The sequence below is a fragment of the Fukomys damarensis genome, unplaced genomic scaffold (genome assembly GCF_012274545.1).
Source record: "Fukomys damarensis isolate Sample0158 unplaced genomic scaffold, DMR_v1.0_HiC HiC_scaffold_23, whole genome shotgun sequence".
Classification (NCBI taxonomy): Eukaryota; Metazoa; Chordata; class Mammalia; order Rodentia; family Bathyergidae; genus Fukomys; species Fukomys damarensis.
The window spans coordinates 53368716-53386931 of record NW_022900935.1 but is presented as its reverse complement, the minus strand read 5'-3'; the positions used below and the strand labels follow the sequence as shown (position 1 = coordinate 53386931).

The 18216-nt window shown below is 44.8% G+C and overlaps 2 protein-coding genes across 6 annotated transcripts in view; one reads left to right on the top strand and one right to left on the bottom strand.

Moving 5' to 3' along the window:
• The window catches only part of Wipi1 (WD repeat domain, phosphoinositide interacting 1), a 29061-nt gene extending 19657 nt beyond the window's left edge, over nt 1–9404 (top strand). For 2 of the 3 annotated variants that reach the window (XM_019206412.2, XM_019206411.2), the window contains 5 exons: nt 3111–3275; nt 4643–4750; nt 5355–5473; nt 5892–5992; nt 8954–9404. In XM_019206412.2, coding sequence (XP_019061957.1) covers nt 3111–3275; nt 4643–4750; nt 5355–5473; nt 5892–5992; nt 8954–9001 — 541 coding nt within the window. In that variant the 3' untranslated portion in view covers nt 9002–9404. The remainder of the gene's footprint in view (nt 1–3110; nt 3276–4642; nt 4751–5354; nt 5474–5891; nt 5993–8953) is intronic. The other variant, XM_019206410.2, reaches the window with a different exon arrangement.
• A 62-nt stretch (nt 9405–9466) lies between these two features.
• Arsg (arylsulfatase G) overlaps nt 9467–18216 on the bottom strand; it is a 117953-nt gene continuing 109203 nt past the window's right edge. For 2 of the 3 annotated variants that reach the window (XM_010616829.3, XM_010616831.3), the window contains exon 12: nt 9479–10574. In XM_010616829.3, coding sequence (XP_010615131.1) covers nt 10300–10574 — 275 coding nt within the window. In that variant the 3' untranslated portion in view covers nt 9479–10299. Of the gene's footprint in view, nt 10575–18216 lie in introns of all 3 variants that reach the window. The other variant, XM_010616832.3, reaches the window with a different exon arrangement.

Sequence of the window (18216 nt, the reverse complement as noted above, 5' to 3'; positions counted from 1 at the left end):
GTGCTTGAAACACTTTCCATGCCCCTGTATGGCATGAGAGTTGATTGTATAAAGTGTGTGTCACATTGTAGCTAATGGTGAGCATGTTAGTTTCCAATACTGCTGTAACAAATTAGCACAAATGTAATGGCTTCAAATAGCACGTGTCTATGTCATAGTTCTGGAGGCCAAACGCCCAGGATGGGCTGGCTGGGCTGGCTGGATCTTCTGCTTAGGGTTCCTAGGGCTGAAATGGAGGTGTCTGAACACCACCTGTGTTCCCCTCTGGAGCTCAGAATCATTGTCCAAGTGCATTCTCGGTACTGTCAAGAAGGCAGGTCCTTCAAGAGAAGTCTGTGGTTTAGGATTTGTTGTCTTTGTTTTGTTTTGCTCTGTTTTGTTTTGTTTTTGAGATGAGGTACAGCGAAGTTCTTCGGGCTGGCCCCGAATTTGTGATCCTCCTACCTCAGCTTCCTGAGAAGCTGAAACTGCAAGTCCACACTTCCATCCCTAGCATGGTCTCTGTTAAAATTTCTACATGTGCCTAGGTCAGAGCCTACCCAGACAATCTCCCGCCTAAGGCCACCTGGGCCATATAACATAACGTGGTCACGTAGCTGATGTCTCATTACTATACAGGTTCTGAGGCACAGGCACGGGACCCTGAAATTCTGCCTGCGGTAGAGTGTGAGCATTAGCTTAGAGCTGCTAAGCATCTCCTGTGTCTGCGGCCATGCCCACTTGGAGCTATCTGTACCCGGAAGCAGGGCAGAATCTCCCCCCCAGGCCACTGTCCATAGCAACATCACAGCCCCGCCTTCCGCTCCACGTGGTCCCTGATTCTGGAAGCACAACGGGTGGCTTGTACCTTGTGTGTAGGTGTGTGGGGTCCTTTGCCACCTGTGTCTCTTGATACTTCCTTCCAGCGTCATTATAGGAACCCGAAACGTGAAGTTTTCGTAATTTGCTCAGTCAGACTCAAAGCAGGTGGCGGAGTTAGCAATGATGATGGTGACGCTTGTTCATTTGCAGTATACAGAGCTTTTACCATGCTTCCTCCCTCCGTCCCCGTGACAGTTGTTCTGGAAGGCAAGGAAGGTAGGAGCTTGATAACTGAAGAAACTGAGGTCCAGAGTGCTTGGTGTCTTGCTCAGAGCTGACCTGGGGTCCTTAAGAAGTGAAACTTTTCACTCCCTGCCAGGCTTCTCTGGGGGAAACTCCAGCCAGCACTGCTCACAAGCATCTCCTATGTGCACTCCTGTGCTGGGGTTCACACGAGTGGGAAGAGGAGACTCTCTTCTGGGACTGGAGGTTCTTCTCTCATGGCATAGGACTTTCATGAGGAAAACAACTTTTTCTATCCGATTAGAATGAGGTGGTACTGGCTTCCTTCCTGTATGTATTAGTGTACAGCAGTATGAGCTTTCATTTGTTCTCTGTTGCAGTGGGTAAGTCCTTGATGATAGCGCGGTGGGTCAGGTACTTTTTACTCCTGAGGTTCTCTGACCAGGGAGGAAGTGCTCCCCCGCCACTGCCTCAGCCCTGTCCTCTCGGATCTGCCTTCAGTGCATAGGGTAGGGAACACGTTGCCCTCTCTGAGCTGCCCTGTACCCTCACTGGCCACAGATGATTGAGGGGAGACCTTCTACTCCTTCAGGGTGTCTCCTCAGCCTGTCCTTGAAGTACTGTTATTTCCCAGACAGTGTCACTGCCATTTACCTCTTTAGTCCTGTATCACCGGCCACGGCCCTCATCTGTGTCTTTAACTTCATTAACTTGTATCTGGTCTCATCCTGCCCAGCCTCATTGGACCAGTCCATCTTGTATCTTCTTGCTGGATTAATCTTAGGAAAATGCCCCCTTGAACGTAATACATCCTCAGAACCTTCGTCCTCTTTGTCCTTGGGGATGAAGCGACAACTCCTCCCCTGCCTGCAAAGCCCAGCTGCCACCACCCCAGAAACTCTTGCATCCCTCCAGCCTCTGAGCCCCTTGCTGTATGCCCCGCTCTAGGCTGAACCTCCTTCGTTCACCCAGCAAGCCTGCAGACTGTCTGTTTTCCAGATGAGGAAACGTGGAGACCAAGAGGCTAAAAACTTCCCCCTTCCACTCCCTTGTGGTCCTGGAGTTAACTCCTGCCTGCACCGGTTATGTGGCTCCATGCACAGCAGCTGAGGTTGTTTTCCTGTTTGTGCAGGTGTGCTGTGTCTCCACCTTGAATGCAGGGTCTGGATGTCTGTCATTCCTCTGTGAATCCCAAACTGGAGCACAGAGCTGCTTACTCCAGGACCACTGTACAGGTCTGCCTAGAAGGGTCACTTGTGGTTCAGTAGATCAAAGCCCAGAGGGGTATGTCCAAAGAACACCTGCACCTCACTAGTTGGTAACAGTAAAAATTGGATGGCACTAGGTTTCCCACTGGGATCTGGTCCTGTAGACAAGTGGCATCACCACGGGGTGTCCTGGAGCTTACGTGGGAGCCCTGGTCCTCCAGTGCTGCCGTAAGAGCAGAATGGATGGAGGTGTCTCTCAGAAGGGCAGTCCCACCCTCTGTCTCCTGGAAGCCTGGGGATGAAGTTCCAGGACTGCAGGGGGCGCTCTAGGTCCCTGTGAGGTACTCATGCACTGTGTATATGGGGGTCCTGAAGGCTTCAGGGCTGGAATCAGACACCACCGCCTCCGTGTGTCTTGCCTGAAGGCTAGCCTCTAGCGTCCCACTCAGTCTGGCTCAGGAGCCTTCACACTGAGATCTGTCTGTTCTTCCTCGAGCCCTGAACAGACCTGAGCTCATTTTATAGGATCCAGATATCGATTGCATCTCATTCCTCTAACCTTGCCCTCTGTAAGAAATCTAGCAGTGAGGCTAATCATCAGATATGCTTTTTTAATGTAAGAAAGCAGTAGCATTGAGAGCCTTTTAAGAGCTTCACAGTGGTTCATCGGAAGGACAAAGAGGCCCTTGGTGCTCTTTTGTTATTGCCAGAATAATGACTCGGTGGGTAGAACACTGTGCTGAGGCACAGTTTCTGCCTGTTGCGGAGCACTCGGTTCAGAACGTTGAGATGTGTAGGTTACTGGACGAGTTTGGTGCTAGCAGCCAATCACATCCTTGTCTCTGCACTGCTCCCTAGTCGCCCAGAAGAGCCTTCCACCTGGAGTGGCTACATGGGAAAGATGTTCATGGCTGCCACTAACTACCTCCCCGCCCAGGTGTCGGACATGATGAACCAGGACAGGGCTTTTGCCACCGGACGCTTGAACTTCTCTGGGCAGAAGAACATCTGCACCCTCTCCACGTGCGTACCACCCACCCTAAGTAAACGCACATTTACACATCTTCTCAGAGCACAAAACCCAAACGTATGAAGAGAAAACAAAGGGGTGGGGGAATGGCACACAAGAAGGGTGAGCTGAACCAGCTGAACCAACCCGCTGCTTTTCCTCTCTGATTTTAACATGGATTCTCAGGGGGCAGCTGGCAGCTGGCATGGGAATACTAATAACATGGGATATAATAACTCTGTCTTTAAAATATTCGCACTTTTGATGAAATTAGGCAAGAGGCCTCAGGTTCTGTTGTCTGAATTCAGACACTAATGGTGTGACAGGTATCTTCTTTAAGTAATTTAAGAAAGTTTACTAAAGAAGTGGACCATTTAAAATTCTTCAAGGCAAGACAGCAAGCTCACTGTACCCTTCTCCCCTCCCTGTCACCAATAAGGCAGGGACACATGATGTACGATGGAGACAGTCACGTTTAGTGGCAGTAGCTTTCACAGGATAAGAGTACCAGGCGTGCCATTTTGCCTTGTCCTCACAGTTATGTTCAAAGACCAGAAATAACCCTGAAAGTAAGATTGTTCAGCCAGAAAACAAAGGAATGTTCAGAAGCTCAGACTCTGGGTCACTGGGCGAAGGGTTGTCCCTGGCAGGAGCATCAGCTGAAGCTGGCCCAGTTGTGCATCTTCACTGTAATAACACTGACAGTCTACAAGCTCCCTCCAGCCTGAATCTCCAGCCACTCCTGACTCTTCCCATAAAGCAGTGCTAAAGCCTTATGAACCACATGGTCGAGGAGCGTACCCACTTCTTGTACCAGCTGTCATCACTGTGACCCAACATACTCAGCTTGTTGGAAGAAGGGTTTATTTGGGCTCATGGTTTCAGAGGTCTCGGTCCAGGGTCAGCTGGCTCCAAGGCAGAAACATCATGGTGGAAGGAGAAAGTGAAGGAAAGCTGCTCATTTGTGACAGGCAGGAAACAGAGTAGGGAAAGAGCCAGAGAGGGAAGGGCCGTAGACGGCATGTACCTTTTCAGCTCATGACCCCAGGGACCTGCTTCCTCCAGTCAGCCCTTGCCTCATAATAGAACATCCAGCTCTGAACTGGATTAATCTAAAAACCTGCTAGCTAAAACAAAACAAACAAACAAAAAAACACAACTCACCTCCGAGCCCTTGAGACCTTGGGAGACATAATCTGATCCAAACCGTAACATCAATCATTGGTCAGAACGCGAAGGAACGGAAAGCCTGGACTCGGGATGTGTGGGATTAGAGTTTCTCCACACAGAAGAACAGGTGACTGACTGCTGAGGGGTAGTTGAAATGGCTCCATTACCCATCTTCACTGTAATCACAATTCATGTTTCACCTGGCCCTTAGGATCCAGAAATTGCCAAGGCTGCTAGTTGCATCCTCCAATGGACACCTTTACATCTACAATTTGGATCCTCAGGATGGAGGAGAGTGCGTCCTAATCAAGACCCACAGGTGAAGATTCTAGCTTTCCAAGGACAGCTATTCAGGACTTGGCAGTGCAGAGCTGTGACATCAATGGGACACTGACCAGCCACTTCACCGGCAGTCTGGGCTACAAACCCCTAGTGGGCCCCTGCTTTGCTCAGGAGCATTGCCAGGCACTCTCTGCGTGCTGCGCCCTTCTGGACAGTGCCAGGATACATTGCACCATGGAATATCTAACCCAGCCTCAAGTACACAGTGGGTGTTCAAAAATGTCCATAGAATATCGTTGAAAAGTTTCCCGAACTTCTGTGACAGGCTGGCTTTCTGTTCTGCTTAGAACAAGACACCTTGAGCTGCCACTGCTCCCTTGCCCGTGGCCCTGGCATCCTTGCCTGCGTGCACTAGGAAGGGCAGAGGGCCCAGCCTTTGGTGATTAAATATAAGGGAAGGCAGTCATTTTGAAGCTGCCTGACTGACCGCTGGCAACAAGGCCGCTGCACTTCCTACTGGCCTGGCTGTGTGCTTACAATCAGGTAGCGGAGCTGTATCTCTGAGCTTTTCCCTGTGACAGTTTTCTAGATAGGTGATTTTTTTTCATTTTTATTTTCCCCCTCTTAATTGCTGCAAGTAGTTTGCTTGGCTCAGGAACGACCAAAGAGAACAAAGAAAATGACCTCAGACCTTCTTTACCTCAGTCTTACGCAGCGACCGTAGCCAGACCGAGCACATCTGCAGCCTCCACTGTGCCAGGTGAGTGGCATGGGGCCAGCCTGCCCCTCCCCTGTTACCTGGGGCTCAAGTGCTCTGCTCAAGATATTTCTGAGCTGTTTGCTCATGGATGAGGCCAGGTAACAGCTTCCAACTTGGGTCCTCAGCCCTGACAGGTGTAGTACAAGAGGTTCATTTTCAGCATTAATCCTTTGCCTCTTGGAGAAAGCCAAAGGTGGAAATTTCAGCCATCCAGGGTGGAAGGGAGGATGAGACCACTGTCTCTCTGGGACTCAGAGACCGTAACTGACAGGGTTTAGACAGGTAAGCAGTCCCTCCAGCTGGAAGGCAAAGATGGCTCCCCGGGCTCCTTGATCGTCCCGTCCTCCGAGGTCGTGCACTGGGTCATGGGCTAAGAACTGACCGTGTGGCTTGTTTCCTGTCTCACTCTCGGTTCCAGGTTACTCCGAGGATGGCGGGGCGCTCCGAGGTGAAGTTATTCCAGAACACGAGTTTGCAACAGGCCCAGTGTGTCTTGATGACGAGAATGAGTTCCCCCCTGTAAGCATTACGGATCCATAAAAGAGCAGCTGTGTCTGTGTGCCTGGAAGGGAACTTTACCTTGTACAAGAGGCTGAGTCACTTTCCCTGTTTTCTAGTTACTAACAACTGATCCCTTCTCTAAGATCCAGAGAGCCATAGAACGTCCCTTGTGTGTGCTGTGGACCCTGCCGACTGGCGGTGTGGTGTCACTCTAAACCCTGACCCCACTGGGGCGACTGAATACTAATCCAGGGAGTTTGGGGCGCTCCCCACACCCAGCAGCCTGGACTCATTTCCTCTGCTTCTCTATACTGATTTTGCTGCTCATAGGTGGGAAACTTTTCCTGCATAGAACTCTTAAGTTTCCTGCGGCTCCTAAGGGTGCTTTTGCAGAATGCTGCCTTTCTGCTGCTGGAGGTGTCAGGTTAATGGGGCTGCACTGCATGTAGAGACACTGAGCTTCCTGGAGACTTGCAGAGCAGTGACCTGCACCCTGCTTCTGGCCTTGGCAGGGCAGACCCAAGCCTCCCAGAAGCTGCAGGCACTCATTAAGACACCCCCAAGGGGAAGGCCGGAGCTGGAATGTGTGAGCTTACCTGGGCATCTTGTCTTTTTCTTTTATTTGAGGTCCTGGGGATTGAGCTATATCCCCAGATCTTTTTATTTTTTATTTTGAGACAGAGTCTTGCTAAGTTGCCCAGGCTGGGTTCAAACTTGTGACCCTGCTGCTTCAGCCTCCCAGAGTGCTGGGATTTTAGGTGTGCACCACCATCCTGACTTTCCCACTTGTGCATCATTGGTGGAGCTTCCCAGCACCTTCCTGCAACTGTTCCAGCAGCAAAGGTCTCTGGGGCTGGCTTAGCACTGGGCTGAACTGTTTCTAACTGTTGTGTCTGGAGAAAGACTCTCTCCTGGGAGAAGAGGGTGGGACTTCCCTAGTTGTGGTTTCTTCGAGCTTCCGTTTAGAGAAATCCAGAGACCCTTACTGTAAGCTTCAGTTAGCAAACACCCTAGAGAGTCAACTCGAAATCACTGCAGATGGAAGCAATGTCAGGCCCCGGCTGGGACAACCAACGCCTAGAGCCAGAGAGGAGCAGCTGACAGTGTCCCCGAGGGCTTATATGGAGTGCGTTGTTGACCACTGCTCTACGTCAGTGAGATTCACTTGGGACACGATGGCGTGCAGGTTTGGTTCTTTCTCCCATGGATCCACGGAGCAACCTAGGAAGCCCATTTGGCTGAAAGAAGAACAAAGCTCTTGTGGGGCCGTCTGTGCTTTGCTAGGGGTGTTTGTGACTTCTTTGTTGGCTCTGTGGACTGCAGCTTGGGATTCGCATTTCTAGCTTTTCATAGACAGGTTTCCAGCTATGCTGCCAGCAAGTGATGTCTGTATTTTATTGGTAGAGCAGAGTGGTTCTTTAAAATACTAATTTTACATCTTTCAGTATCTGGGGGCTTGCCACCTAACAGTTGTTACCTCACCAGTTGTTTTGCCTTTGGGTTCTTATGATGCTGACTCACCCCGAGGGAGTTTTTCTATGAGTTGGTGATGATTCCACTGAAACTGCACCTTCCAGGAACCAGAGCATCCTAGGTCAGACTGGGGATGAATGTGCCCATCCTTCTCCTCCATCCAGGCTTAGAGCACTTAGACACTCACCAGTTCTGTTCTAGTGATTTTGGTAAAAGCCTGTGACTGGTCTAAAAGATTATGAAATTATGAATTAGATTCCTAATTGTAATCAGCAAAATTGCAGGCTCTCATATTTACAGAATTGGGATATTTTGGACATTGGCAATTAGGAGGTAGTTCCTTGGCCAAAAAAAAAAAAAAAGTCTGAATAAAATAATAGGTGCCTTGTGTGCATGTGTGTGTAGTAAAAACAGAATTAGAGATGCTGAATATTTGAACCAGGGCTCAAACTATCACCAGGCCTCAAATATACTGCAGGAAGCTGGGTAGGAGCCCGTTGTCCTATCATTTTCTTAAGGACCTGATGAGTAAAAATTGGCTTAAACTTTATCAAGAATTTTCATCAATATAAAAGAAATGTTTCCTCCCAGAGAGATGGCTGGTCATTGAATGAGGTTACAGCAGCATCAGGCAGCCCCTGCATGCAGGGCAGGTGCTAGGTGTCCTTACTGCTGATAGATGGGGAGAAGGACATTTGTCAGTAGCAGGCAGCTTCTCCATCTCACCGCACAGCGACCACAGACATGAGGGCCACTGGGTGCCACTCCATGGCCTGTCAGCTACCCCACGGCGGCAGCAACGCCCATCAGGGATGCTAGAAACTCCCTCTCCTCGCCTTTCTTCACAATTACCGTGCCTTTCGCAAATGTGTCCAGAGTCCACGTCTTTGCTTGTATTCTTTAAGAGCTTCTGAGACTACACAAGAATCTCAGTGTCTGGGCTTGGTTGACAGCCCTGTTCTCCACAGCCCAGGCTTGCCTAGCGCGCTCCCTGAGCCTCTGCCTGAAGAACACGGGCCATCACTAACGGCCTTTGTGAAACGTACTGACACTGCCGTGCATGTCACCCCTTTCCTCCTTGGGACGTCCTAGAGGTCAAAGAGAGCTGGGCATCTCTGACACCTGGGAAGAGGCTGCCCCCAAAGGCTGAGAAGCTTCTGCCTCAGTGGGCAGCCAGCGCACGGGTCTGCGCGTTGGGAGACTTGTCTCCACCTTGTGAGTGACAGTGAGGCAGGATGTACACTGACCCTGTGGTAGTGATCCGGCAGTCTTTTACAAGTAGGATGAGCCTTTTAGAAAGTGCACATATACATCCACACACGTGCATGCACATTTGGTGTCAGTATTTTTGGAATCCGCCATGCTTGTCTTTTGCCCACATAAGATGGGTACTTTTCATGAGGCTGGGGGTGAAGGTCAGCCCGCGGGCCCATGGAAAAGCCCCATGGTGTCCCACCACGGCCTCTTCCTGGGGAGAGTAAGGCCATTCTGTTTTGATTTCGGTAGATAATCTTGTGCCGTGGAAGTCAGAAGGGCAAAACGAAGCAGTCCTGACGAGAAGCGCTCCTCAGAAATCAGAACACTCCCTGTCAGGTGGTTTTGGAGAAAACCAGGAAGGTGGAAGAATGGAGTACAAGTGTGTGAACAGAAAAGGGCGGGCAGGAATCTGGGTGCTGTGCTTCCTCAGCCCCGGAACACGGCGGGCTCCTCACTGAGACCCTGGTCCTGGCTGCCCTGGGCACTGGGGACACTGTATCTACATCATGCTATTTAAAATACTTCAAACCACCGTGTAAATGCTAACTAACCATATTGGTATATAGCTGGAATTTTATATTAAAAAGGGCATCCTTTTTAAATGCATGCTGTGTAAAAAAAATGTACTTATAGAAAAAAAACTCTTTGAATTGTATTTCTTGTATGTTACATTCATATAGAGACATTATTTTAGCCAGGCAAAGTATTTTTGCAGTGATTGGAATAAATCATTTATTACCTTTGAGTCCCATTTAGGACACTAATAAAATATGGCAATGCATTTTTTTAGTTTCTTAAACTTCATTTCATGCCTTGGGAGATTTTAGAGGGCCAGGAAGAACTCCTAAATTCTTTACAATACACTTTACATTTGGCTGGGCCTGGTGAAGCACAGCTGTAACACCAGCACTCTGGGAAGCTGAGGCAGGAGGCCGTCTCAAAATGAGAAATACAAAGGGATGGGGAATGTAGCTCAGTATAAAGGCCATGAGTTCGATCCTAGTGCCACAAAACAAACAAAACCCCATTAATTTGACCCTAAAAAGAGGACCAGGGACTTTTCCATGGATTCTTCTGCCCTGAGACCTAGAAAGAGACCTAACTTTGTCTAGTTTCTTCAGATACCCTGTGGGGACCTACTGGAAATACGGGCTCTCGCCACCCCCCTCAAGCCTCCTGAGCCAGAATCTAGGTTTTCAACAGAGTCCAGGTGATCGGTATATACAGTGAAGATGGAGAAGCTCTGCTCCATGTACTGCTTGGAATGAACCTATCCTGGAACGACCTATAAGTGAAAATGTATTAAAAATGCATCTGCTCTGTGTAAGGTAATGTGTAAGGCGGTTTCCTGTACTAGGTGACCTTCAAAATCAACCTGCAAGCGAAGTTAAGTAATTGCCCGAGTTCAGAACCTGGGGCCTGGCCCTGTGCCTGACTCCAAAGCCTGTGCGTGGCACATTTCACCGTGCTGACGGCCCCAAGAGCCAGCTCAGCTGTTCTCCCAAGCCAGCATGGAGAAGGAACAGTTACAAAGTAGTGGCCCAAAACAGTTCATCTAATTTCCAAACATTCCTCCTTGTGGCAAAGTCGGCCTGTTACACAGTTTGGCAGCGGCAGGCAATGTGATAGGGATTGCAGCAGGGAGTTACTGCAGGATCCTGAGTGTAGTCGGCTCGGGAGGTGTTGTCATCGGCAATGTCCTGCAGGACCTCTGTAAGAACCTTCCTGACCCGGGGCAGCACAGCCTGGTACTCGGCGCCGCCCCTCGGGAGTGGCGCACCTTCTGCAGCGTCCTCTTCCAGGTTGAAGATGAGAGGGAGATCGTGCCGCTGCTCTGGCCCCAGGCTCCCGTCACAGGCTTTGGCTCCACCTGCGGAGACGAGCCAATGAATACCTGGCCAGACTCAGCCTTGGCCTGTGTTGTGAAGAGAGCCGTGACTGACTGCATATTAATTTAAACAAGCCAGCCTTTGGAAATTCAAAGAAATGTTCTCCCTGACAAATAAATTACTTGGAGATCTGTTTTCTCCTGATGATGATGATCCTGTCATCCACCACAATGTGGAAGTTCCCCTTGGGGCCACCTTCAGGGCCAATAGGGCATTCACTCAAATACCTTTCATCTCTACCCTTCTGGAGTAAATCAAATTGTTTTGAACATTGATTTCTTGAACACTATTTGGTGAACTAGGTGAAGACAAGGTGTGTAACTGCACTTTGAGTGGAAGATGAGCTTCTTATATGGATTAGCACCTGGCCATTATAGTAGTCCCAAAATAGGGAGGGGTGACCAAAAATGTTTGGAGGGGTGGCAGTGACCTGGCTCTTCATGATTCCAATGACCTCCCTACCTCTTATCAATGAAAAAGTAGTTCAGGTACTTGGCAGAAATATAACTGAATAAACAAAGGAATTAAGGCAAAGGCTTGAAAACATGAGCGTGTGCCCCTGAGCTTCTCAGGGGCCAAACATCAGTAAGAGAAATGTTATCAACTCCTCATCAGAAGCTGAGCTTTTCCAGCACCAAGGTCTGAGAAATGATGCAGTGGCTGTTCTGCCAGGGGACTCTGCATCAGGGACAGATCGATGACATTCAGCCACGTGATTAAGATGGTCAAGCTGTGACTTCCTGTCACAATAAGAGAGAATAATGCCAAAGTGCAAAGCAGTAAAGGCAAATCTACAAGGACCAAACCCATTCTGGCACAATCTGCCAGAAATAAAATTTGAAATACAGAGAAGACTGCATAGACTGCATAACCACAGACCCGCACCTTGTGCCTTTCCTCCTGTGACTGGGATTGAGGTTGTTCAGCAGAGATTAGGAGTTACCATCTCTACCAAGAGCTCAGAGCAGAATCTGACTATTCTTCATTACTAGTAAGGGGCAGACAAAGTGACATGAGCTCTGACAATCAGTCAAGCCCAAGTTGGAATAGACTCCTCCTCTTTAAAAAAAGTAATTCCATTTAAAGGAAGAGTGAAGTACTTTGCATAGAACTACCCTCTTCTGGGTAACAGTTATGACTTCCAGGCAATGTATGAAAAAGAAAAAAGACACTAGACAATAAACATGACAGGCAGAAACTGGAAGAGATTTGACCCTTGACAGAAGGAAGCCACACTGGGTTGGATGCGTTTCAAAGTCTTCCCTTGGGGACACTCCCCAGTCTATACAGCCTGAGCAACTAGACCTCCAGACAAAAGCTTCAGTCTCTCTGGCTTGAGGTATCAAGAGTTCAAAGCTGCCACAAAAGATGAAAATTGATGGAGAAAATCCCGGGAGAAAGAAGACAGAAGCGATGCCTAAAACCTAATATAAATTCCTCCTGTTCCTGAAGAGTACATGCCCATGGGCAAGATTCTAGGAGAAGCTAAGAGAAGCAAGTAGCTAAACAGGCATTTCTGCTACCTACAGCAGGGAAGACGGAGTTTAGAGTATGAGTTCATTACATTAGTGGAGTGTGACAGACACCTCAGATTTTCCACTGAGTTCACTAAAACTGGCTAGGAGTAGAAATCAGGTCCTAAAAGTAAGGACTTTGTTTAAAATCAAGCACAAAATCTAAAAGACCAGTCCTAGAAAAGTAAAACAAGCCTCTTTAAATTCAAGGGAAACAATTTACTAGCTACCTGTAGGATCAAAACTCAATGAAAACAGAAATTAGAATCTCTGCAATGTGTTATCGACAGCAACCAGTTTCAACTGTCTTCATTACTTTCTTGTTGCTGGGACAAAATACCTAGCACCCACAAGTTAAGAGAGGAAAGGTTTATTTTGGCTCACAGCTTGTAAAGGGTTCATTCCATATCAGCTGGTTCCAAGGCAGGGTGGCCTGGCAAAGGAGAAACAGTACATGGTAGGGCAGACAGAAAGCAGCCAGCCCGAGCCTCCCTTTCCCTTTTTATTCCTTTAGGCTATAAACCTACCGGTTGGTGCCACCCGCACCAGGATGGACCTTCCCATTATCCACACCCAGAACTATGCTAAACCAACCAGTGGACTAATATATACAACATACCCTTAATCCCAGTATCAAACAAGCAGGATCCACCCTTCTCACAAAAGCCCTACTTATGAATACAGCAGGTTTTGAAGGCACATCTAGATATAAGCCATAACACCAACTTTTTAAAATGACTAAAGAGACTTCCAGCTTATACTCTGGAAAGTATGTAGTTTAGAAGTTGCCCTCCAGCCTAACAACAAAAAGCTGAACCAACTGGAAATGCAACAACTCTCAATAGACCTGTCCAAGAAGTGAGGTCACAGAGCAATCCACAGCCTGCTAATCAGAGAGACAGAAAGGAGGACAGCATGAGAAGCACAACTCACCACTGCAGAGACCTGCAGTGGAAACAGCCTAGTGAGAAAGCCTGAGCTGCAACTGACAAATTACTGGAGGCTAAGCATGGACAAATCTTTGGGATTAAAAACCCCAGGTGCACTAGGTCACTGGGGAGCTCCACACTTTGTTGTTTCGCCTCTAGGAGCTCAACTAGGCTCTCACAGTAAATACTACGGACAAATTGTGATTGCAAGCAGGGGAGAAGAAAAATAACCCTCTTTTTTTTCCAGTACTGAGGATTGAATCCACAGCCTTTGTACCGAGCTACATCCCTGGCCCCTTTTTAAAATTTTGAAGGAAGATCTCATTAAGTCACTAAGTTACCCTTCCTAGGCTAGAATTTGTAATCCTCCTGCCTCAGCCTCCCCGAGTGCTAGGATTACAGGGGTGAACCACCATACTGGGTGTCTCCTTCTTAACTGACAACAACTATTCAAAAATTGTGGTAGCAACAATGTTCATGGCTATGTATGCTAATACATGCATATATATTTATATATAAGTGAGATGCATGACTGCAATGCTCTGAAAGATGGAGGAAGACATTAGGACTATGTTATTACAAGGTATTTGCACTACCTTTGAAATGGTATAATGCTTTTTGAAAGTAGACCCAGAGTAATAGTAGATATAAGTTGAAAACATTTTAAGCAAAAGAATAACTGATATAGTAAGAAAAGAAAATGAAATAGCATAAAATGCTCAGCTAAAACCACAAAAACAGAAAAAGGATGAGATACAAAAGTAGAAAAAAAAAAGAATAGAGGGAATAAATACAAAATAGTAATACTTAATATAACTATGTCATAAATGACTACTGAAAGATAAACCATCCTAAAACTAATCAAAAGAAAGCAGGAATATTTAGATTAACTTCAGATAGAGCAGATTTCAAAGAAAGATGTCAGTGATAAAGCACAGCACCATATAATAATAAAGGCGTCAATTCTCCAGAAAGATATAACAGTCTTTAATGTGTCTACACCTACCAATTGATCATCAAAATGCATGAGGCAAAAACTGATGGAGCTACACAGGAGAGATGAGTCCACTATTACAGCAGAAGACTTCAATACCTGTCTATCAGAAAGAACTGAAGGCTGGGGATGTAGCTCAGTGGTAAAGCACTTGCCTAGCATAAGTGAGAAACTGACGGATCTAGCAGGCAGAAAGCCAATGAAGACCTAGTTGAATTCAATCACACCAATAACCCTCTTGATATAATGAAAATATGTAAATTACTCCAACAACTGAGCACCACAAATTCTTCTCAAACTCATATAAACACTCACCAAAGGCTATAGTTTAGATCTTAAGGGTCTGCAAAATCTGTGTCAAAGGCTTAGTCTTCAGCCCATAGCATTATCAGGATGTAGTGCCTGGTAGGAGGTTCCAGGTCACTGAGGCCACACCACAAAGAGGCTTGTGGGACACCAGTTCTTATTTTTCCTCTCTCTCCCTGTCTGTCTGTCTGTCTCTCCGTTTTTCTCTCTTTTCCTGGCCCATCAGGTGAGCAACCATACACTCCAGCCATGATGTGCTGCCTCACTGTGGACCCAAAACAATAGAGCAAATCAACCGTGGGCTGAAACCTCTGAAATGCTGAGTCAAAGACAGACTTTTCTCTTTTTAAGTTATCTCGTGTATTTTGTGATAATGATGGAAAGCGGACTAATACAACAAGATAGACCGAAATATTCTGGGCCATAAAAACACAGCCCAGCAATTTTAAAAGAACAGAAAGTATACAATGCCTAGTCTTTGACCCTAATGTAATTAAACTAGAAAGCAGTAACAGGAAGCTGGAAAATCCCAAAATACTTGGATATTTAACAGTATACCTCCCAAATAACACAACAGTTAAAAGAAGATATATTTTAAGAGAAAATTGTAAATATCTGCAAATCAGTGAAAATGAAAAAAACTTGCCAAAATGAATGAGACATAATGAAAGCAGTGCTTCAAGAGCATTACATGGATATATTAGAAAAGACAAAAGACCTACACACAAATAATTAAACTTAGAAGACTAGAAATAGCAGAGAAGATTAATTTCACAGTAAACAAAAGAAAAAAATAACAAAAATTTAACAAAAATCAATGAAACTGAAAAAAAGTCAATAGAGAACAGCAATAAAATCAAAAGCTGGTTCTTTGAAGGGATTAATAAAATAACCTTCTAACAAGGCTAAGAAAAGAAAAAGAGAAGGCCCAAATCATTAATATCAGAAATGAAAATAAAAGGACATCACTACAGATCCCATGAACATTGAAAGAATAATAAAGGAATATCATGAACAATCTGTGATAAGCTTAATGAAATAAAATGATTCCTTAAAAGACATACTCTTCCAAAATGCACACAAGAAGAAATAAACAATCCAAGTAGACCTGTCTCTTTGCAAGAAATTGAAATAATAATTTCAAACCTTCTAAAAAATGAAAGAATCAGACACAGGTGGATTCTATTAAATATTTGATGAAAGAAGTGATACCCACTCTGTACCACCTCCTCCAGACATTGAAGCAGACAGTCTATTTCCCACCCTTTTCGATGGGACCAGCATTACCCTACTACCAAATCTATACAAAGATATTACAACAAAAGAAAATGACAGATCAGGGTCTCTCAGAGCAGATGAAAAAATCCTCAACAAAATATTAGCAATCAAATCCAATGTTTTCAAAGTACACACTATGATCAAATGGAATTTATCACAAGTATATAAGGCTTGTTCAACATTCAACAATCAAAGTAATTCATCACATAAAACTCACATGATCATATCAATACACGCAGAAAAATCATTTGGCAAAATCATTCATGATTTTAGAAAAGCTCTGAGCAAACAAGAAGGGAGCATCCTCAGATTGATAAAGTACATCTACGAAAAAAATACAGTTAACATCATACTTCACATTCAGAAACAAGAAGCTTTACTGATAAGCTCAGGAACGAAGTAAGGCTATCCCGTCACCACTTCTTTCCAACATCAAACTAGAAGTCAAAAGAAATCAAGAGGAAAGGAGAAGGAGGAAAGAGAAGGAGACATAAAAAGAATTAAGATTTGTTATGTACAGGTACCAACTTCCTCAATGAATGTAATCATTACGTGCTACATACATGTGCTAATAGAAATAAACATATTTAAAAAGAAAAGAAAGAAAAGGTATACTGATTTGGAAGAGAAAAATAAAACCATCTTTGCAAACATGAAATTATTGCTTATGTACAAAGTCAGAAAGAACCAATCAAAAATCCTAGGGCTAATAAGAGATCATAGCAACGTTACAGGATTCAAGGTTAATATGCAAATGACAATCCCTTTCCTATATATAGGAAATGAAGAGGTGGCATTTGAAATTAAAAGTCTAATACTATTTATATTAGCCTCTGCAAAAAGAAAATATTTAGGTTTAAATCTAACAAAATATAATATCTATCTGGGGAAAACCACAAAGCTCTGATGGAAGAGATCAAAGAAAAACTAAGTAAATGGAGAGAGAATCTACATTTATAAATAAGAAGGCTCCATGCTGCCCTGATGTCAGTTTTCCCCTATTTGATCCATATATTCAGGGCTCTCTCAAGCAGAATTCCAGCAATTATTTTATAAATACCGACAAACTGATCTCGGAGTTTATATAGAGAGGAGAGACACACAACACAATATGGGAGCCCACACAATACTGAAGAACAGTGCAGGAGGGCTATCCATCTCTACAACTTACTATAATCACTACAGTAATCAAGGCAGTGTGGAGATTTGCAAAGAACAGACAAACAGACCAATGCAACAGAATAAAGAGCCCAGTAATAGACTCATATAAATATAGCCAGCTGATCTTTGACAAACAGCAAAGGCAATACAATGGAGTGAAGATAGTCTTTCCAACAAATGATGTTAGAACAAGATATGCAGAGTCCAAACAGAGCAAAACAAAACAAAAAACTCCCAAAGTTTAAAAAACAAAACCATTCTGCACAGACTTTGCATTTTACATACACAGAATATTCCACCCAACGACAACATATATATGCTTCTTACATACACATGGGAGATTTTCCAGGATAGGCCATATATCAGGCTGCAAGGTAAGTCTTAATAAGTTCAAATAGGTGGGTAGTAAACAAAGTATCTTCTTTGACACACCAGGAAGAAGTTATAAATCAAAGAAGTAAACTGGAAAAATCATAGTATTGTGTAAGTTAAATAACACAATGGATCAAAGAAGAAATCACAAGGGAAATTAGGAAAGATTGAGTTTAGTAAAGATTAAAACATATCAAAACTTGGGCCGGGGATTTAGGTCAGTGGTTCTGCTACCTGCCTCAGAAGTTCAAGTACTGAGTTCGAACCCTGATACTCCCCCCCCAAAAAAAACAAAGCTTATGACAAATGACAAAATCAGTGCTAAGAGGGAAATTTATAGTTATAAATGCCTATGTTAAAAAATAAGAAAGCTAGGCACAGTGGCATGTGTCTACGGTCCCAGCTATCTGGGAGGCTGAGGCAGGAGGATTAATTAAACTCAAAGTTCAAGAGCATCCAGGACAACATAGCAAAACCTCACCTCAAAAATAAAATATAGGGGGAAAAGCCAAGAAAGATCTCAAATCAACAACCAAAGAGTACAACTTAAGGAACTAGAAAAAGAACAAACTAAACTCAAAGCTAGCAGAAGAAAGGGAATAATAAAAAAAAAGGTAGGAAAGATAAATGAGTAGGTGAAAGTTGATAATACCAAAAATTGTTTCTTTGAAAAGGCTGACAAAATTGACAAACTTTAGCTAAATAAACTAACAAAAACAGAAGATTCAAATCACAAATCAGAAATAAACAAATTTGAATCAAATCACAGAGAGAAAACTGGTTATTCACTGGAACAAAGAGAGTACTAAGAATTAAATGTCAACAAATTGGATAATCTAAATGAAATGTCCAATTACCAAAAACACAAAACTCTACCAAGATTAAATCACAAAGAAATACAAAATTTGCATAGATCCACAACTAGTAAGGAGACTGAGTCAGTAATCAAAAAAATCTACTTATAGGCTAAGGCTATGGCTCTGTTGTACAAGGTGTGCTTAGTGAAACTCTGGGTTCAATCCCCAGCACCAAAAAAAGCCAGATGACTTCAGTAGTAAACTCTGCAAAG